General features: G+C 40.9%; 1 protein-coding gene across 1 annotated transcript in view; it reads left to right on the top strand.

Annotated features, from left to right (window-relative positions):
- LOC139204760 (glutamate receptor ionotropic, kainate 2) overlaps nt 1-20,127 on the top strand; it is a 202,458-nt gene that overhangs the window by 160,720 nt on the left and 21,611 nt on the right. The window contains exons 13-14 of the mRNA XM_070834752.1: nt 3,240-3,457; nt 16,916-17,141. Coding sequence (XP_070690853.1) covers nt 3,240-3,457; nt 16,916-17,141 — 444 coding nt within the window. The remainder of the gene's footprint in view (nt 1-3,239; nt 3,458-16,915; nt 17,142-20,127) is intronic.

The raw sequence follows: 20,127 nt of genomic DNA, 5'->3' as shown, positions 1-20,127 counted from the left end.
ATATTATATTAATATAAAGTATGAATGTATGTATAACACTAAGCATTTCTATCTTCATTCTTTAGACAGCACCGCACACACACACACACACACACACACACACACTGGGTGTTGTGGTGCACAGAACTGCCACCACAGTGATACAGTTTAGTGACAACAAGTCAACTACAGCCCCAGTTTACTGAAGATAAATGAGGAGGGAAACTCTTCCTCAGCCTGTTTCCCTGAAAACAGCCGAGCAGATGTGCTCATCGACAACAGCTGTAACAAACAGCTTTATATCTCCTTTCTATATTTGATATATTTAGACGTATGTTATCATGCTGTGATGTGTTGTTCCTGTGTGCTACACCTGTGCGCACGGCTACAGAAGGATACAGAACGGCCCAAACCTTTTGGCACGCGGTCACAGATCTCATGCACAGCTGCTGTGTTCACTGCTGCTGGTTGCCATGCAAACCAACATAAAGCGTGTGATCATCCAGTGTATATTTGGGAGGATTGGAAGATCTGAGAGCTGGACTGATGTGGTCCACTTTTATAGAACGAGTGCAGACTTTTAATCAGCCTTCTTCTGCACCATAGACAATTACCAATACAGTCAGGTAAATAAGATGATATTCCAGATTAGATATTCCTTCATTAGTCCCACAGAGCGGAAATTCACAAATCTGTCTGTTGTCATATGATTATGGTCATAATTCATAGGAGATTATGTAGATCAGAGATTATTTCATGTGACTATTAAGAATGGCCCGCTGGTAAATAGCACTCCCACCTCTAATACTACAAGTCCCACAATGCACTGGACAGCTGCCGCGCTATAGACCCGTATAGAAACCCTCCTCCTGCAGGTATAATGACACACCGATCAGCGCCCTTATAGCGACACTTCAGCCCGCCCTAAAATAAACAGCTAAAGGAAAAGTGGACTTTGAACACAGAGAGTTTGACCTGTTTGTCTGTCGGAGGTAAAACCTTGTTTGTTTGTCCTGTTTGTGGAGCTGATGTGGCCGAAATTAAAGAATATAAATATAAGACGACACCGTGAGACAAAACATGAGGATGAGAAAAATAAAAAGAATTAAAAATTGTACTGAGGAAAAGTTGTCGGAGTTTGGCTGTTTAAATTCATATTTCTGAATAAAATATATATTATTATATTATCTACTATAATAGAATAGTCACTTTTAGACTCTTCACTACCGTTTGGCCCCTTCTCTGATTGAGTCTGACCCCCCTGATGTAGATGTTAAACAGGCGGGGATGGAGAATAGACCGTCTGGGAACCGCACGTTGTTTTTGTTCACAGTGACACAGAATAATCCTCCTCCTTCAACTACAATTCAGACCAATTTAAGTGTCCAAGAAAGCCCCCCACAGTTTTATAACTGGTCTAGTAATATATAAGGCGCTACAAAAGAGCCACAACCACAGTCAGCTGCCTGTGAAGAGACAGTTGTATTAAACCAGCCGCTCTATTAATGATCTTGGAAAGTCAACATCATCATGGTTTATGCAGTCCATTAGTTGTGACTTCATAGGTACGTTTACCGAAGAGATAATCTCCCAAAAGCCTGCTGCACTGAAACAGCGAAGGAAGAGCCCTGTGAGGCACGTGGCCCCTCCTGCCCGTCTTCCCTCTCCATTGCAGTATCAATAGCAGTGGGCTGGAGCAGCGGTTGGCTGTCATGTCTCTCCCAGCATGCTCCCTCTACTAGACAGCTCACTCAGGGGACTGCGGGAAAGAAAGAAAGTTTGATGAAAAGTGAGAGTGCAGATTGAGTCTCTCACAAAGGGAGAGGAGCAGAGAGTTCCTAACCTCCTATCTCTCTGACTCTTTATCAGCTTTCCCTCTGAGTGAATGTGCAAAATCCCTGCTTTCAATTGCTTAAGCCGCTTGAGTAGAATGGTCCTGATATAACCCGAGCCCACCTTCTTCCACCCAGACAACAAGCCTCCCCCCCCTCACTCCCACTCTACCCTCACACATATGCTCCTTCGTGTGCTGAATACATTCGGCATAAAGCTCGAATAAAGATTAACAGGAGATCGTGTGCACCATACTGTAAGAAAGACAATACAGAAGCTGGTGCAGGAAGTGGAAGGGCTCGGTCAGAGGATCAGAGGATCGTGCAGCAAACACTGGAGTCGTTTGTGAACTTTGACACTCACTTGACGAGGATGATCTTTGAGGGACCAGAAAGGGAAAAGGTATCATTTCAGTAGCATCCAATCCACTTGCATGTCACGCCACAGGAAGAACTGGTGAACGTGATGTGTTTGTAGGTTTAGAGGATTAATTAGCGCTAAGCCTGGTGGCTGTACCAGCTACTAACAAGCACATCACATATGTAAACGCCTGCCGCTGGAAATCAAAAAGATGAGGATGCAGGCCTTGCTGAATTCCTGCACAGCTCTTTTTTTCCACCGTCTCTGAGCTCATTGACAGCAGCATCCGGCTCCATTGTTGGGTCGGCCCACTCCAGAACACTGGAGTCTCCTCTGGTCCTCTTCCTGTATCAACAACTGTGTACTGGGGGCTCCGAGTCTGTTTCAGCTCATTTCGTTTAACTGAACCCGTTAAACCCAAATATGTCAGGGGTGAGTGTTAAAAGTTGCTCTGCAGCACAACGTTAAAGCCTCAAAGCAACCAAACAAGAATTAGAAATGGCAACCTGTAACTATGACGATAAATTGCACCATAAAAGGATTTGGTTTGTAGAAAGATGGAAGTCTTTTCAATAAACTGCATTAAATGTTTGGTCAGCAACTTTCTCAAAACTGAATTTCTGAGTTGCTTTCACACAAAAATAGTTTCCGATGACGTTGTTTAGCAGCTTACCAGCTTCGGTAGCTAGACCCCCAATTAGCTGTCATGTCACCACACTTCCTGAAGCACCTATGTTACAAGAAGGTGCAAATTAATTTCCCCGTGACGCTCTCTGGGAGATGCACATGTTTTTATTTTTTTTTCTGTCGCATTTCGAGTTTGAAGAGAGTGGGAGGAAATGGTGTTGGAAGTATTAGTTGTAGAAGAGGCAGTGCAGTAAATCAAATCTCCAGCATTAGAGTAATCACCAGATCCACCCATGAGGCTGCCCACTCTGCCCACTCTGTGTGTCTGTGAGTGTGTGATTCAGGCAGCCTGGCCTGGCCCGGCCCGGCCTGGGTGCTGCCCCCTCTCCAGCCTTGTGTCGTACCAGGCCTCACCTCGCTCCTCTGCTCCTCTCGTTCAGGATCTGAGCTCATGCCGAAAGCCCTCTCCACCAGAATTGTAGGAGGAATTTGGTGGTTTTTCACGCTCATCATCATCTCCTCTTACACGGCAAACCTGGCAGCCTTCCTCACCGTGGAGAGGATGGAGTCGCCCATCGACTCTGCCGACGACCTGGCCAAGCAGACCAAGATAGAATACGGGGTGGTAGAGGACGGCTCCACCATGACCTTCTTCAAGGTTGGTTACAGCTGGATGTTGTTGAACTACAGTCTGTTCTAGTGTCTAGAGCTCTGCTGTATCACTCAGGGATACACAGGCGCACAATATGGGAACGTCAAGCATCAGTGAAGTCGGACATGGTTGCTATTTTGCAATTATACAAATACGTCAGGCTGCATGGTAAATACTGGTACATAACTACAGGCTCTGGTTTATTTTATTTTATTAAGATGGCTAAATAAAACTGTTCTCACATTAAAAGAGTGATCAACCTCATGTCCTTAATGTCAACTTCACAGCTGACATTAAGTAGGATACAAATATCACAATAATATCACAATAATCTGTCTTGTTTGCTGTGTTTAACAACACATATAATAATAACAATAACAATAATTATAATTATTATAATTATAATTATTATTATTATTAGCAGTAGTAGTAGTAGTAATTAGCTGAAAGAGTGCTTGTTATTAAGTGTTGCACCAAAATTTAGGGACTCACTGGATCCTACATTTCCCATAACGCACCTCAGTATTATATTTTGTAAGACTGTCCCTCTTTGTAAAACCCAGGTCTTTCAAACTTCAAGCCCCCAGTTTGGGACATGAGATTCCTCTTACATTACATTTTACATTTCAGTTTCCTGACTAATTTTTAGCTTTAATTTGTACCTAAATACACGTGGCTGTGGACCACCCACATGGTTAAGGCCTGGTCATGTTAGGAACACAAGCTGCTTCCTTTTTTCTGACAGATACAGTTTACAATTTCCACAACAGGTCACTTTTCATGTGAGACAAAAGACATGATACAACAATGTCCACAGCAGTGACCCTTTGATTTGATAGAGGGTATCGTAGCTATCATAGTTAATGTTACCATGACAACTGCATCAACCTGTAGCAACGTTTCTAAACACCTCATCCGTCGCCTCATTGTGAGCCACACTAGTCACATGGCTCTGTGGAGGAAATGTCTGTCAGATGGTCCGTCACTTTCTTCTAGTGAAACATTTTATTACATCTTATAGATTTATAGATATTTGGTCTGTACAAAAGTGCAGAGAGAGACTCCTTCTGCATCTGGTGATATCCTCACATTCGTCTAGTGCCATTAGTAAGGTCGTTATCAAGTGAATTATTTTACCTTGTACTAGTTTGAGTGAAGCAAACAGGTATTTGTCTTTTGTCAATTGCTAAATTCTGTACATGTAATAACATCATCAGATCAAAACTTGACTTGTTTGTGTGAATGAGTTTGTGGTAACCACTCCTCCTTTCAACGGTGTTTTCCTATGAGAACAATATTTAATATATAATATAGAACAATATGAACTCCAATAATAAATGATAGATAAATGATAAATAATAAAAATAGAGGTGTAGACACAAGGACAAGGACACAAGGGCCTCATGTAATAATGCAGAACCTGCCTGAGTTGAATTGGTGCAAATTCCTGAGCAAATTTGTAATTAATGTAAGTACCAGAAATCAATTGGCCCACAGTGAACCTGAGGTCTGTGGGGCCACTAGAGTGTCGGGGCCCCAGAGGTTTGTCCCATTAGCACTCCAGGCTTACATAAAAAATCATTTGTAGCTGTTTTAGTTGTTTATTTGACACTTTAGCAGATGTATCACTGGACGGACACAGACAGACCAGTTTCCACTTCACCTCACCAGCATATCTTTGGACTGCAAAGACATACGGAGAAGTGCAGGACCTTTTCGCTATGAGGCGACAGTGTTACTGCGATCAAATACTGCTGTACCTGTTTGCCAGTGAAATAGCCTGAAACCATGTAGCAGTGGCAGTTCTGCCCCTGCCAAGACTCTGCTTAGTAATCTCCTCAGTGTGGGATCATATCGAATACCTGCTGCATATCAAGAACGCTGTGTTAATCCAGCCAAGTTTGAGAACTTCCCTGCGTTAGATCTCTTTGCTCCAAGTTTCTCAACGCCGTTTTTTTTTTTTTCCTTTCTTCTTTTTTTTGGTTTTCTCTCTTTTGCAAATCTGTTGATTGCACTTGCACAGCTTTGAGATTCAGCTTTTTTTTTTTTTTTTTCCACACCTCGTTTTCGTCCATCTGTGCATTAAGCACACATGCGTTCACAGGTAACTGTGTGATTAATATGTTTGTGTGTGAAACGTACTCACACCGATTCATGTGAAAACTGCCGTGGTGATAGTTGCACAGCCTCTTTATCATTCCACCCTACAAATGAATGAAAACAACAGTTGGCGCACGAAGCTGCATATTTGCTTGTTAATCGTCCTACCTATGCTGAGGTCCCTCTGCAGCCATAATTTAAAACACCTCAGGTCAGGTGGACATCATTTGTCCAAATCATCTGCGCATTATAAGCTAGGCAGGTATACATGCAGAGGATAATACCAGGGCTGATTGCAGTCTTTTGCACAACAAATATATGCTCTAAACTTTAAAACAACCTTTTCAGCACAGAATATCACAGATTTACATGTGCAGTTATTTAAAAAGAGCATTTTAATGTTTTTTCAACATAAATCTGTGTCCCCAGGGTTTTATCGAGACCCTCAAACTATGAGAAAAGGCCGACCTATGTTTTTTTCCAGTGTGAAAACACTCTGTTAAGATGTGGCTGAGATGTGATGATCATGTGACGTCCTTCAGTCCTTCAGTCCTTCAGCAGGGTGACGGTTCTGCCCATAGAAAACCTGAATCCACTGCTGCCCGTCATTCCTGTGTGGCTTACAGTCACTCTGGTAATAAGATGTTGAAGGTACGAGCAAAGCACACAAATTATACTTGTCTGTTAAAAGCTAAAACGGTATTTAGAAAAGATCTTTGTTAGTACTTCATATCTTTCTTTTCATAAATCTCAGGCGCCTGATATTTATCCACATCACACTTTGGGTGACAAATCCAACTTTAGATCGTAGCTATCTCTGGAGAATTAAATTTGCCTGGTTCTCTACTGTAAGTTTGTTTGTTTTTTGTTGATAATACCATGATCATGACCTTTAGCTGAATTATTTTATTTACCTGAGCACTGACGTTGCTTCATCAGAGTCCCGCTGCGTCTAATAAAACTGTACGGGCACAATCCAATCAGGATGAGCTCCTCTGTTTGGTCTTAGAGAATAAGATACTGTTTAATCTTACACATCTAAATATAGCTATAATGAACACATATGAAACCTACAGGAGAGCAGCTTTTAACATCATCCACCTGTTGCCTCTTTCTGTGTCTTGTAGTCCTTTGATCTGATTATTGTCTTGAGTATTAATGAGTCCAGGCGGATGCAGAGGGCATTTGTCCTCCGCTGAGTAAATATATTCTGTCCACACATCCCGTCTGAGGTGTTTAAAACACACCGTTGTGATGATGGATGGAGTGTTTTGATTAGACTTATCAGCAGCCTCGGTTGATTCAGCGCAGCACACTCGCAGATGATGTGCACACGCATCGCAATCACTATTCATACCCAGAGAAATAAGACAAAATACCTACTGTTTTGGTAATTATTGACTTTTGCAGTAAAATACAAGTCTAATGGTGAGTAATTATGTAAATGTCTGCATGGGATAGTCTCTGAAGCATTGAAGCGTGTCACTTGTCTTCCTCCCAGGGACATTCCCCTTGGACTGTTGCTACAATAACACTGAATTATTTAATAAGCAAACACACACACCACTGCTGTGTCTTGCTTGTTAGCTAATAAAACCACATCTTATTTAAAGGCAGTGCTGGTTATTCACCTTATGTGTGTAATGGCTGCCAGAATCTGCAACTGAGGCAGCAGCCCTGTGCAGAGCCGTGGCACCGAGCTCCATGTCCCCAGGCTACGCAAACCTGGATCGATTTGCATTAGCCACAAGACAACCGGGAGGAAGGCCTCGATTAAATCAAGGCAGAGCAAACTTATTGAGATGATGTGCTTGATGAATGAGAGAGGGGAGAGTGAGGGGTACTGAAGGGGTGAAAGAGTAAGAATAATCTCGTATAATGTGGTATAACTACCTCATGGCTGTATGATCACATGAATCAAATTCACAAGACAAGTGTCAAGACTTGACATATTTATGATAAACTGTATTTTTCCAACAATAATTTCCATGAATTTAATCAAAGTCAGTCACTTTTTCATTCCATTTAACTGAGGTAGGACCTTATAGGGTTAAGTATTCCATTTATAATCTATAGGTAGACGATATGGCCATTGAGTTTAATTATTTAAAGTCTTTGGTCTGAGGAATAATGTCAGTTTGGTGTAGTGGATAGCTGTAAATATTAGAATACCCATGAATCTCAGCTGCCATTGCTGTGGAGAAGATGACAGTGAGAGAAAGCTCTAATGAAATCAGAACGGTTTATAGGTGTAACTTGAGATAACAGAACAAAACTACTAAAGCTTCTGAATTCATCACAGTAAAAGTGTACTAATAGAAAGTTTTGAACCTCAGTGACCCATGTGCTCCTCTCAGGGTCACACCTTTAACACATTAGATCACATAGCTGGAATCACAGAAGCAGCAACTAGATTCATCTAATGAATGAATGGTTTCTGATGTCTATTGATGAATAAATTAAAGAAAAAACAGGCACCATAGCAAGAAGTCTTTATTTATTTATTACAGTTTATTCTGTATTAACCCTTTAACCATGAAACAATTGCCAGAAAATTCAAATTTTTTTCAAACTGGAGTGTTTATTGACAAATTACAAACAAAAAAAATTGTGCAGACCTTAACTGACCGACTCCATGGCACCGTTACTAAAGCTTATTAATTATTCCAAATCAAAACAATAAGTCATTTAATCATTTCTTAAACTAGCAGATACAGACATACAGCCTAAGATGCTAAAGGTCAAGCTAATTGTCTACACTTAATTAAAACTTAAATAGCAATAATCAATTCTCCTCCTCAGCATATGGAGCCGCTTTAGTGTCTTCACTTCACTTTTCTGGTTCAGTCTCAGTGTTATTTCTGCTTTATTGTCTGAATAAAAAAAGTTTAGAGCCAGACATTTGTATGAGGAGATGGTGGAGACCAAAACAGAGTTAAAAAGGAGAGTGAATATTTGACTTATAAGTCAAACACAACTTTTGTTGATCTGTTTTATACTGGCTTTAAAAACCTAGAAGAAAAAATGGACCTCACATGAAAAAGCAATCATGTTTGTCTATTATTATTATTATTATTATTATTTCACCCTCTCTATCTTATCCCAAAAAAATCCCAATAATAATGTAATAATCATATTTGTCTTTATTCTCTTAGTATTTTTTTTACATATAGACATTGTCAGTTGCTTTATAACTATTTTCATAAATATTTAATGTCTGAGTCTAAATTTCCCTGCATGGATAATTAAGGTTTCAGTCCATCTCATGTTAAATTGGCACTTTTAAAGATAAAGAATAGAAAATAAAGAAAAAAGAAAGCGTTCTTGCAGGTCGAGCTGACAAAGCTACAAATGTGACTATGAGTGCAGAATTGGTTTTCCTTTTATAGCCACTCGTGTTTAGTGTCAACTGTGTATCATAAACAGTACGTGTAAAATCTGGCATGAGAGAATGCCTCATAAAAGCGAAGTTGTTGTTTGTGCTGACAAAAAGCGAACACAGTTTCCCTCCGCTCTCTGGATTCTTTTGATTAGAGCCCTTTGAAAAATATGCAAACCACTTTGGCAAGCAGCAACCGCAGAGTCTTGACAAGGACCAACAGAGTGTGTGTTGTTGATGGCAATTCGAGGCTACATTCTCCCTCACACACACACACACACACACACACACTCGTGCTAAACAGTGTATGCACAAAAGCTGAACCACATTGTGTATACTAACTCAGTTATGCTCAGAGGCACATAACCAAGGAATAGTCACGTCTACAGTAGGAATACAATCAGCTGAACTGACAGGATCACACACACACACACACAGCTTCTTTCTACCCAAGAGAAAATGGAAACGTAAAACACATCACTTCCTGTGGCAGAGGATGTTTTTCCTCAAGATGTGTGTTTAGAGCTGCTATTTTTGGGGGTTAGATCACTGTTGTGCTGTGACAGTGAGCGACAGCAGGAAACGCACATGTATCGCTGTAGATGTGATAATTAAGATGGGATAATCCCTTAAAACGCTGTGTGGCCTTAAAGCATCATTTTCACTGAAGAAACTGTCGAGGCATTGTGTGCTGCTAATGATGCTGCAAGGTCTTCCTGGATTAGCAAGAGGCAACCGTGGTGGTTAATGCAAAGGAAGTTGGAGATTGTTTTTTGTTTAAGAATAAAGCCTTTGAGACTGTCCTCATTAAAAAAAAAGACTTTCAAACCATAAAGGCCAACATGTTAAAGAGCCACTGTCGCTAACTGTGACGTAGTAATTATTACCCAGTAATTTATTCACCCACTGCAACTAGATTACACTAGAAAATAAACATACAAGTCCATCCTCTCGTGACAAAGACCAGCTCATGTCGTCTCTTCACTTCATCATGTCAAAGTTTCACTTGTATCAGCAAACAAATGCAGCAACAACAACACTGAAAACATTCCTTTACAAACTCTTTATACATTAGACATGAAAGAAATGACAACACTAGATCAACATAATACTAATACAGTCTTTCAGGAGTCTTCACACAGTTCTCTTTACTGACTTACTCTCACATCCAACATGAACTAATGCAACCAAAACATCTACAAACATCAATATCTACTGGAAAATGTTTGTACAGGAGAACTTCAGATATAGAAATACAACAGTGCCCATTTCTTTAGTTCTCTTCACATCATATCTTCTATCCTGTGTCAGAAAGGGTCTTTAGTCTGAATCCAGCATTCATTTCATCCAAGATTGACTCCTGGTCATGTTGCTGGTGGTAAACTTTCCAAATCCATGAGGATATCTGGGATAGTAGGTTGGTACAAAACACTGGCTAAACTAACAAATGAAGAGCATGGTTAGAAATATAAGCAGGTGTAAATGGGACAGATGATGTGGTCCACTTTGTGACAAACCCTCTCTCTGGGGTAGCTATATTTGTGAAAGTAAGGCAGCTCTCTCTTTTTTTTTTTTTATTCCCCACCAAGGTATCACCCTCGCTGGTGTCCGACCATGTTTGACACAGTGAATCCTTTTGAGGAGAGACTGAAAACATGTGTCCTTTTCCCCAAGTGTATGATTCACTGGTGCAAGACTACAAAGGCACGTAATAGACACAGATCTGTGAGGGGAGAGAGGAGGGAAGCATAAAGCAGACAGACTCAGCAAACTGAGACCAGAATCAACTGATAGTAAATTATATACACACTCCTCACTAAAAGTTAGGGATATTCAGCTTTCAGGTGAACTTAATGTGACCTTCTCTAAACCTTTGAATGCACATGTCCAACTGTTCAGTGTCTCAGTACTTTCTGCACCAGCTGCTGTTCTCTAACAAGAAGCTTAACAGCAACATTCACAACAGGTTTGATCCATGAATCCACCAATACATTTCCTGCTTCAGTTAGAATTGGTATTTAAACAGTCCTCCTCATCCTGCTGTTCACATTCTGACATCATGAGACCAAGACGACACCTAACAGTTGATCAGCAGCACCTCAACACTGGAGGCTTCAAACAGGAAGTCCTCAGACGGAGGTGTTCACTGAGCTTAGAGGGTCACAGAGTGTCATCAGGAGGTTGGAACAGTGATACAGAGACTGGAAGAGTCACAGAAAGGAGAGGAGTGGACGTCCTTTGGCCACGTCCCAATTTATTGAGACACTGAAAATGTTTTGTTGTGGTATACCTACCACTGTTGGTAGATTTTCTTCAAATAAATTGTTTAAAATGAAGAAATCACCAGTGCATGCTTCTACTTAAATGCCCTACTTTCATGATATAATATCACTGTAGCATTAACTTTTTACATTTTCCATAAATTTCACCTGAAAGTCAAATATCCCTAACTTTTAGTGAGTAGTGTATATAATGATTTTATCAGACTAAAGTTCAAAATGTGAAGTTAGTGTTAAGTTGCTCTTTAGGAAAACATTTATCTTCCTCAAGCCTTTCTCTATAGGATGCTCCTAATGCAGGAACAAAACTGTGATATGCAAAAGTCCCAGATTTTCTGTAACGGCTGGACATTCGGTACACGGGTAGGCAGAGGGATGGCAACAAATCCAGGAGGGGCAAGGCAGAGACAGGAATCAGAAACCAGGAATGTAACACACAAGAAAAACAGCTGGACCACGAACTGGCACAGAGGACGGGGGAGACGCCGACTAAATAGACTGGGGCAGGCAGGTAACGAGACACAGGTGGAAGGGGTGGAGACGCAATCAGTGGTGGCGGGAAAACACACAATTGGAGGAAGTGAGTCTACCTGAAATGAGGGGAAAAGGGTAAGAAACCAAAATAAAACAGGCAATAAAGAAGCATGAAGGACAAACAGCAAAACCCAAGGACGGGTCATGAGAATTAAATATGTAGCGTCTGAAAGTGTTCCCAAAAGACAGAAAACTAACTCCACACTGCAGCATGTAAAAAAAAACACACCAGGCTGCGTTGAAAACCCATGTTTGAATGTTTAAAGGGCACCTTAACACCCTCTGTTTGCTTCAACATGCCCTCTTTTGAAATTCACCACCCGTCCAGCCCTCACTGCCCCAGCGACGCCCGGCTCTCCTTTCATAGAGCCACTGTACGTATAATCTCCTTACTCAAAAGTTACTGATTAAAAAACTTTGGAAACATTAACAGTGAATCTCACAGGACCATGGAATATAGTCTGTGTTCATCTGGATGAATATCATAAAGTAAATATAGTCTTGCTTCTCTAACAACATTATCATGTTAAATGAGTCTGCCCTCCTTAAGTCTGCCATTTGATTCTAAAGAACTGGGCTGTTTACTTTGCACTTTTGTTTCCCGCTCCCCAAGGTCCTGCAGCACAGCTTTACTTTGATTTCTCATTGTGTCGACTCGGCACTGTTGGCCAGAAAATAGGCTCCACAGCTACTGTAAGCTGTTCCGTGATGTTTGAGGACTCGCTGACCCAAACCCACTCCCCACGTTTACTCACACAAGTGAAACAAATAGAGCAATTAATGTCTTGTTTTCAGACGAGGAGCTGAACTTTCTGTGGAAGGGTGCTATAGCTGTCTGATGGGGCCTGCGGGGGATTTCTCTGAATCAGAAGTTGACCTCAGGCTTATGTGAGGAATTTAAATGTATGTTTATGTGCTCTGAATACATATTAGAATGTCTTCATTGCCACAAGAACCATGAAAAGGATTAAATCACTCGATCACAGCTGAAAACTAAAATGAAGCAGACTTGATATCAAGCTTAAAGCAGAGTGAACAACAAAGGGTGTTTCTCTAAGCTGAGCAATATCATTATCAGTATCATGAAATAAAAAACATAACTGTAACATTAACGTTAACGGCTGAGCAGCCACATTTTTGTGACGGAGTTAGAACGTCAGTTAACACACGACGTCTTTGAATTGGTTTTTAAAAGCAGGAATTAACATAAAGCATCCAAGCCGAGTGGGTCTTGGTGCTTTCAGGTACCGGTGAGAGGATCTTATCTTATCTTATCTGGTCGCTATTCAGGGGTCAGTGTTTTCCACAGCAGCCCCTCTGAGCTTTGTTTGATCTGCCACCACTATGATTAAGGTTTGGTTTGATTCTGACACACTAAAACTTTGGTCTTAATAATAATAATAATAATTACTTTATTTAAATAGCACTTTTCTTAACAACAACAAGTAAAACCAGACAAAACCAAAGGATAAAAGCACATAAAAATAATTAAAAGAATAAAGATCAGATGAATAAGAACAGTACAAATAAGATCATGGTCAGGTAAACAGTGATGACTCTTTATTCACACAACCACAAGAACTGTGTTCAACACACCGTCCCTTTGGGTTGAAAAACAATTAAAAAAAAAGGTTTTTGTTGGAGTGCAGATGAAATATCTCCACTCCATCTGCAGCGAGGAACAAATAAAGGAATGTAAGATAAAAGAAATCAGATTTGACTTGATATTAGCAGAGACATGATTTTCACAAAGCAACAAACGGTTAGAGTTTTTGAGATATCTCGCTCTAACTCTAACTTGAATGAAGCTAAGGGTTAACCCTCCGGGGACCATGAATAATCAGACCAAATCTAATGGTAATCTGGCCAGCAGTCGCCACGGTAACTTGTCCTGGAACAAAGTGATGGGAACAATGATATAAGCACGATGTTTCTTGAACAGCTTGACGAATGCAAGTCATGAGTACGTAGAAACCATCTGTTATTTTAAGTGTACTATCAGTTTTTAATATTTCTACAAACGTTTCTCTGCTATCTGGGAGGACGGCCCTGCCTTCTGTCAAGCCTGTCTGTCAGCTTCTGTTGCTGTTGGACTTCTGTTCACTGGCAATCGCTTTTTTGATCCAGAAAGTGTGACATAGTTGACCTGCAGATGTTGCACAAAGGATCTCGAGGTACATGGTTGAGTGAATAAAACACCTGGCTTGTTGTTGGGTCCTGAAAACCTAAACACTCGGTGAAGGACGGGGGAAAGATGGTGGTTTTTGGCTGATTATTGATCGATCTTATGCTGCAAATCAGCATCGACGTCTTAATGGCGTTCAAAGTGGTGTAGCAATGGGGGGGGCACCTGTGAGCATGCTAACACCCTGACCTGAAATAGTGGACACAGCAAACATTATTAAAGGGACAACCCCCCCTAACAGAGGCTCAATAGACTCATTTCTGATTCTGCAATCAGTGATAGAAGAAATACTTGAGACCAAATTAGAATCCTGTCATCTGTCATTTTAAAAGTGTGAGTGGGACATTATCCTCCGTCAATAATGTATGTATGGGAATTAGTCATGTGTAGGATGGTTTTCTGTATCATGGCTCATGGGCTATTTTCATCCCGCATTGTTTGGGATGCCTGTGTGTAATTACTGTGCATGGATTTAGTGTCAGACTCATAATTTCTGCTATGCATTCAAGATGAGTATCCCTCTGTCAATCACAACACAGTAGAGCCTGACTGGCCTCTCTGACGAAACAGGATTCTCCTCTATGTCGGCCACAAAAACACGGTTTCAGAATACAATACATGTAGAGAACACCCTCCGTTTGCAGTTTTTTAATGCAATGAGTAAGTTTATTTTCTAGTTTTTTGTTTTTAAACCTTCTCTCACGCTGGCTCACCAACATGATCCAGCGTACGTGCCACGCCACTCGCACACAGAACCAATTAGCCCGACTCGACCCATCAGCACGAGATCTGTCATAATAACCATGCACTGTTCCTGTAATTCAGTTAGACAGCATGTTTAAAGTGATTATTATGGTCCTTTTAAACACATCTGAAACTGAGATGATATCTTTTAAAACTAATTCAGCAAATACAATTTAAAATGTGCCACTTATTTTCCTAACGTTGCTAATGCTAACACACGTCCACGGTTGCCATGTCTGTTAGTAAGTCACCTAATTAAAACAGCCCCAATGTTCCAGGGGACACACGAGACAACAACAAAACTAAAATAATATTATTATTTATTATATTATTATTATTTTTCAAATAAGTTTGTTTTGAAACTTTTTTATGAACGGCCTCATTTTGTTAGTTATCCCCCATTTCCAGACCAGAAAGGACCGATGACTGAATTATCATTTTGATTTGATTTTAGTATATTTATCATCCAGCACTCATGATCTGAGCCAGGAAAACAAAAAATAAAAAGCAAAACACCACCAGCAAATCATTTTTTTTTGCAGGTCATCCATCAGGGACCAACAAGTACTGGACCTGATGCAGGACTCGGTGCTGGATTGACCGTTTTTATCAACAAATTGTAGTGAAAGCTCATTTACTTACAGACTAAAGGATCAGACACCATATCCTGTCAATCTTGAATGTGCGTAGTTCACGCAATTACATGGCACAAGCCAGTTAATACGCAGTGTACAGATCGACTCAGACAGTAATAGAGAGGATTACACACCCACCATGTTGATCTAACTGAGGCTGCTAGTGCTGCTGGCTGGAGCTTTTCTTCTCATCACTCCACATCACTGACTGCTGCCTAACACACAGCTGGGGCCTTTCAGCTCTCATGAACAGTGATTGTGATTTAAGGACACACATAACAAAATGCATGACTAAAGTGTGCAGCACATCTCAGAGTACAGGGGGGGGGACTGTAAAGCAGCGCTAATCTACAGCCGCTTCAATATGATCAGCAGTTTTTGCACACGAGGTGAAAAAGGACGGCATTCTGTGAAAGTGGCAGGCTGAAGGATGAAAACTGAATCTTGCAGAGTGGATCTGAGAAGATCAGATGGCAGAGAACATTTTTTGGATGTGGAATTTGAAAAGGTTATTGGAGGTACTAGACTGTTCTGATTCAGTCTGACTTAAAAAAAAAAAAAAAAAAAAAAGGATGTGACATATTCTATGGATTGATGCTATGGATGGATTATTTTGGATTTCAGTTTGACAGCTATTCAGCGTGTGCACCCGTCGCCTTTTCCGCTTCCTGCTCTCGTATTTAAAGCGCAATCAGTGTGGAAGCCCACCTTGGCTTTCTGCCTGACTTGGAGTGTAGGTGGTTATCAGACTCTCTGTGTATTCACAGCCACTGCTCTCGCCTTATCAGCAGTCTGAAGCTTGCATGCTCAATCGCCTGATTTGTCAAGGGTGACTCCGAAAGATTCTGATAGGCACTCCGCAAATCACCCAGTTGATCTAAAATATCGACCAGCCACAAAAAGTCATTACACACAATAATGGCGGGCAGGACCTTGAAGATGTGACTTAATTAGGTTTCAAATGGCTTCAAAAATGCCTTCAAATCTGCTCCCCTGGAGAGTAATATGCTTTTGGATTTTTCTCCATGATTACAGGTGTAGAAAGTGAGGCGCACTGCTACTGACAATGTTGCTGCTGCTCCTCGCTATAAGTGATAGCAGCAGCACAGGCAGCAGAGATGTACGGTCACACAAAATCCCACAACTGCTGCTGTTTAGCATGCCCGTCTGCTTCAGCCTATATTCTCCTCACAAGCAATAATAACTGAGGCAGACAGAAGGCATACTGCGCTGCTGGAGCTGCAAAAAGAAAAAAAAAAAAAAGAGATCTGCTGAAGCAAATGACATGACATGTTTTCCTGATGAAATTTGGAAACTAATTGAATGTAAATGGTTCTGCAGGCCTTGATAGAGCTGCATACATTGGCAGTATTTAAATGAGTGATGTTAGTGCTCTGCCTGTTACTCAGAACCTTATAACTGCTGGGACAAAAGTAATTCTTCATTAATCTCCACCCTAGAACTTCACATTCATCAAAACGTAGTATAGCTCTTACAACGAACAAGTGTGCCCTAATTTAATGAAAGGTTGAGGTTAGGGGGGGTTTTACGCTAAAGTAGTTAGGATATCTTTTCTCACTCGCACTACCTCTCTGTGTCTCTTCACAGAAAACCAAGATCTCCACGTATGACAAGATGTGGGAGTTCATGAGCAGTCGGAGGCACTCGGTGATGGTGAAGAACATAGACGAAGGCATTCACCGTGTGCTCACCTCGGACTACGCGTTTCTCATGGAGTCTACCACCATCGAATTTGTCACGCAACGCAACTGCAACCTCACGCAGATTGGAGGCCTCATTGACTCCAAAGCCTATGGGGTTGGCACCCCGATGGGTATGTATGCTACGACTATAGCACACTGTGTTTTGGTGAGCTCTTACACCAGTAATACATCTGCACTCACAAACTACAGGCTCCACAAAGTTATTGTGTTGTAAAGTCAGAATGTTTTTTAGTGATAGCTACAAGTCTAAGTGCTGCAGAGAGAGAGGCGGCAACAACAGGACAAAGCTGTCTTTGTTGAATTGTGCTTCCTTTCAGTCCTTCAGCCGCTGTCTTGCTGTGTCAGTGTCTCGAGGTGTGCTGGCTGAGTCCGGACAATCGTGTCCTGGGTTTATAATGCATGAGCCATGTTTAGTTTTTGTAATGGACATATATGGAGCAACATTTCCTGAAAATAATTATGTAATTTCTTAATAATTAATGGAAGGAAATGTATATATTTGAAAGAGAAATATCTGTTTCATCCTTTTATCTTTTGTTCGTGACATCAGTACCTAGTTACACAGTCCTTTCAGGAAGCTTCTTGGAAATCAACTATTCAAAAAGTCTGACCTGTAACCATTCCCAATGAGCCTGCTCTGCCAAAAGTGAAATGTAAAATGTGTGAAGGAAACAGGTAGTATTCTGACACTGCTGTGGACGGTACGGGTGTGAAGGTCAAAGCTTAATGGTGTAAAAGTTTGGATTTAGATTTAGTTTAGGAGTTACATTTTCTTTCTAAGATGATTTTACTTACTTAACCACGACCTGCGTACGCTTCACTCTCACTCAGCGGTCAGTATAACCTCACAATATTTTCTGAGTCTTATGTGAATTGGAAACATGTCGTGATAGTTACTGATAATCCTCCCTGGAAAATCTGTCTCCAAGTAGTAGGAGATCAGAAGGTGGAATAAAAATATCCACCACCGTCATGTATATCATAATGTAGGTCATGAACATTTCTATAAAACAACTCAAATTTTGCAAATGAATAACTGTGTAAACTGTGTTCTGGTGCCTTTATGCTATAATACAGCCCTGAGGGTACTCCATGCGGAGGAAGACTTAGCGGCGAAAATCCTGGGGCTATCTCCAGCAGGAGTGTAACTGTGCAACATAAATAGAGGGATGAATAGAGAGGGTGGCGCATTACACATGGTGTGTGTGTGTGTGTGTGTGTGTGTGTGTGTGTGTGGAGGTGCAACATTTGATTACTGGGCTCAGCAGCAGATTGTCATAATCCTGTAAGAGTGAGAAGAAAAACTGTGGTTAAGTAGCTGCAGAATTAGAACTGGCAGACAATTTAACATGATGACCTCATGCAGAAGGCTGCTCTTAATCATATTCATTCACCGACAGGAGATTGTGAAATAGTTCCTATAGTGTTTAAGCCTCCTGCAAACAGGGCAACATGCCTGAAAGTATCAGCTACTTGAACAACGTTATTTTGAAGGATGCTTCTGGTTATATAATACTTGCCTGAGTCTTCTACAGCGAAGTATTCTTTATTATTGCTTGTCCAAGCATTTAAAGGATGAGGCTTGACTAGATAGCAGATATTTTTCACATCATGAACTAATCCCATGGAAAGACAAGAACCAACACAACCAACAGTCTGTGTCTCGATACTTTCTGACTTCCCTACTTGGTTAATCAGCTCCACTGGTTTAAAACCTGTTCACAAATATACATTTACGTTACATTTGCCTGTTATTAATGTTAAAAAGGCTCCGTATTGTTGGACAGCTGGTCACTGTGGTTTCTAACTAACATTACAGGAGCACAGGAGCATTTGTTTGGGACTATTTTCAGCAGCGGATTACTCTTGAATTACTCTTGAACATAGAGCTCCATGAAACACAGGAATTAGATGTATGAGGCTGTGGATAGACACATTGAGTTAGTACAATTGGTGCATTGTTTCATTGGGTTTGTTGACAGCAGTAAAAACGAGCCTGTCCTGTAGGAGGGTTGTTGTTCGTAGCTGTGCTGGATCATCCATGATCGTCTATAGGCTCCTCTCTACTCTATCCAGCTCTGCTCTTTTATTTATCTTTAAGCAGCTTGAAATGTTGTAATAATCATCTTATTCACTCCACTGTTTGATAGAATCAGATAGAGTGTTTCAGCCCTTTGTTGACACTACAAGACCCAGATGGTGCTTTTATGGCTGCACCATTCGATCAAAACTGAAATATTCTGCATGTCCCCAAAAATTGAGCACACATTTGGAATCTTTGGAAACTCTAAAACCACTACTGGAATAAAAAGAATATAGACATACCCTCACATGTTGACATGAAAATGGTCACTTTTATAGAAATGATCTGTAATCTGTCCAAAAATCATCAGCATGCGCCCCTCAAAAGTCTCTTCCAGTGAAGGATGGATGATATTTAGTAGCTGTATCCTTCTGTCAGATCTGAGAAATGTCCTCTGGGACTGTAAGTGTTGGCAAGGTTGTTTTGCTGCTGTTTGTGTATGCTCTGCTGGTCAGCCACTGAAGTTAATTTGAGTGACTGTTTTGCTGTGTGTGAAAACAGTGGAGGTAGGCTATATTTGCTTTGGGTGATTGCATTTCCTGAGTGATGTGCTCCTTTCGAAGTGTGTGTGTGTGCCTGTTTACTTTCGTGTGTGCGTGCATGCCTGGTGACTGGATACTTGACAATGGCATTAAACTTACATTGCATATATCTTACTGTGACTGAACACATAACAGTATATGCATTTATTCATATACTGTAATATGTGTGTGTGTATGTGTCAGTGGTAGGAAAAAACAGGGAAGTTAAGAGGGTGGAAAGAATGAAGGGAAAGTGAGTGCTCGTCTGCGGCAGCTTGTACACCAACACAGATTGTCCACACTGAAGAAAGTCGGGCGTTAGCATCATTACTCCCTGGTGTCCCATTCACATGCAGTCAGAACAAGGTATTTAAATTGCTAATCCTACCCTTTTAGTACCCTTTACCATATGCAGTCTCTATTCCCATGTAGCCAGGCCATTTAGCATATATCTCATTGACTGGAACAGAGAGTAGGTGTCGGCCTGCATTA

This window comes from Pempheris klunzingeri, chromosome 8 (genome assembly GCF_042242105.1).
Source record: "Pempheris klunzingeri isolate RE-2024b chromosome 8, fPemKlu1.hap1, whole genome shotgun sequence".
Classification (NCBI taxonomy): domain Eukaryota; kingdom Metazoa; phylum Chordata; class Actinopteri; order Acropomatiformes; family Pempheridae; genus Pempheris; species Pempheris klunzingeri.
This window is presented reverse-complemented; position numbering and strand designations above follow the sequence as displayed.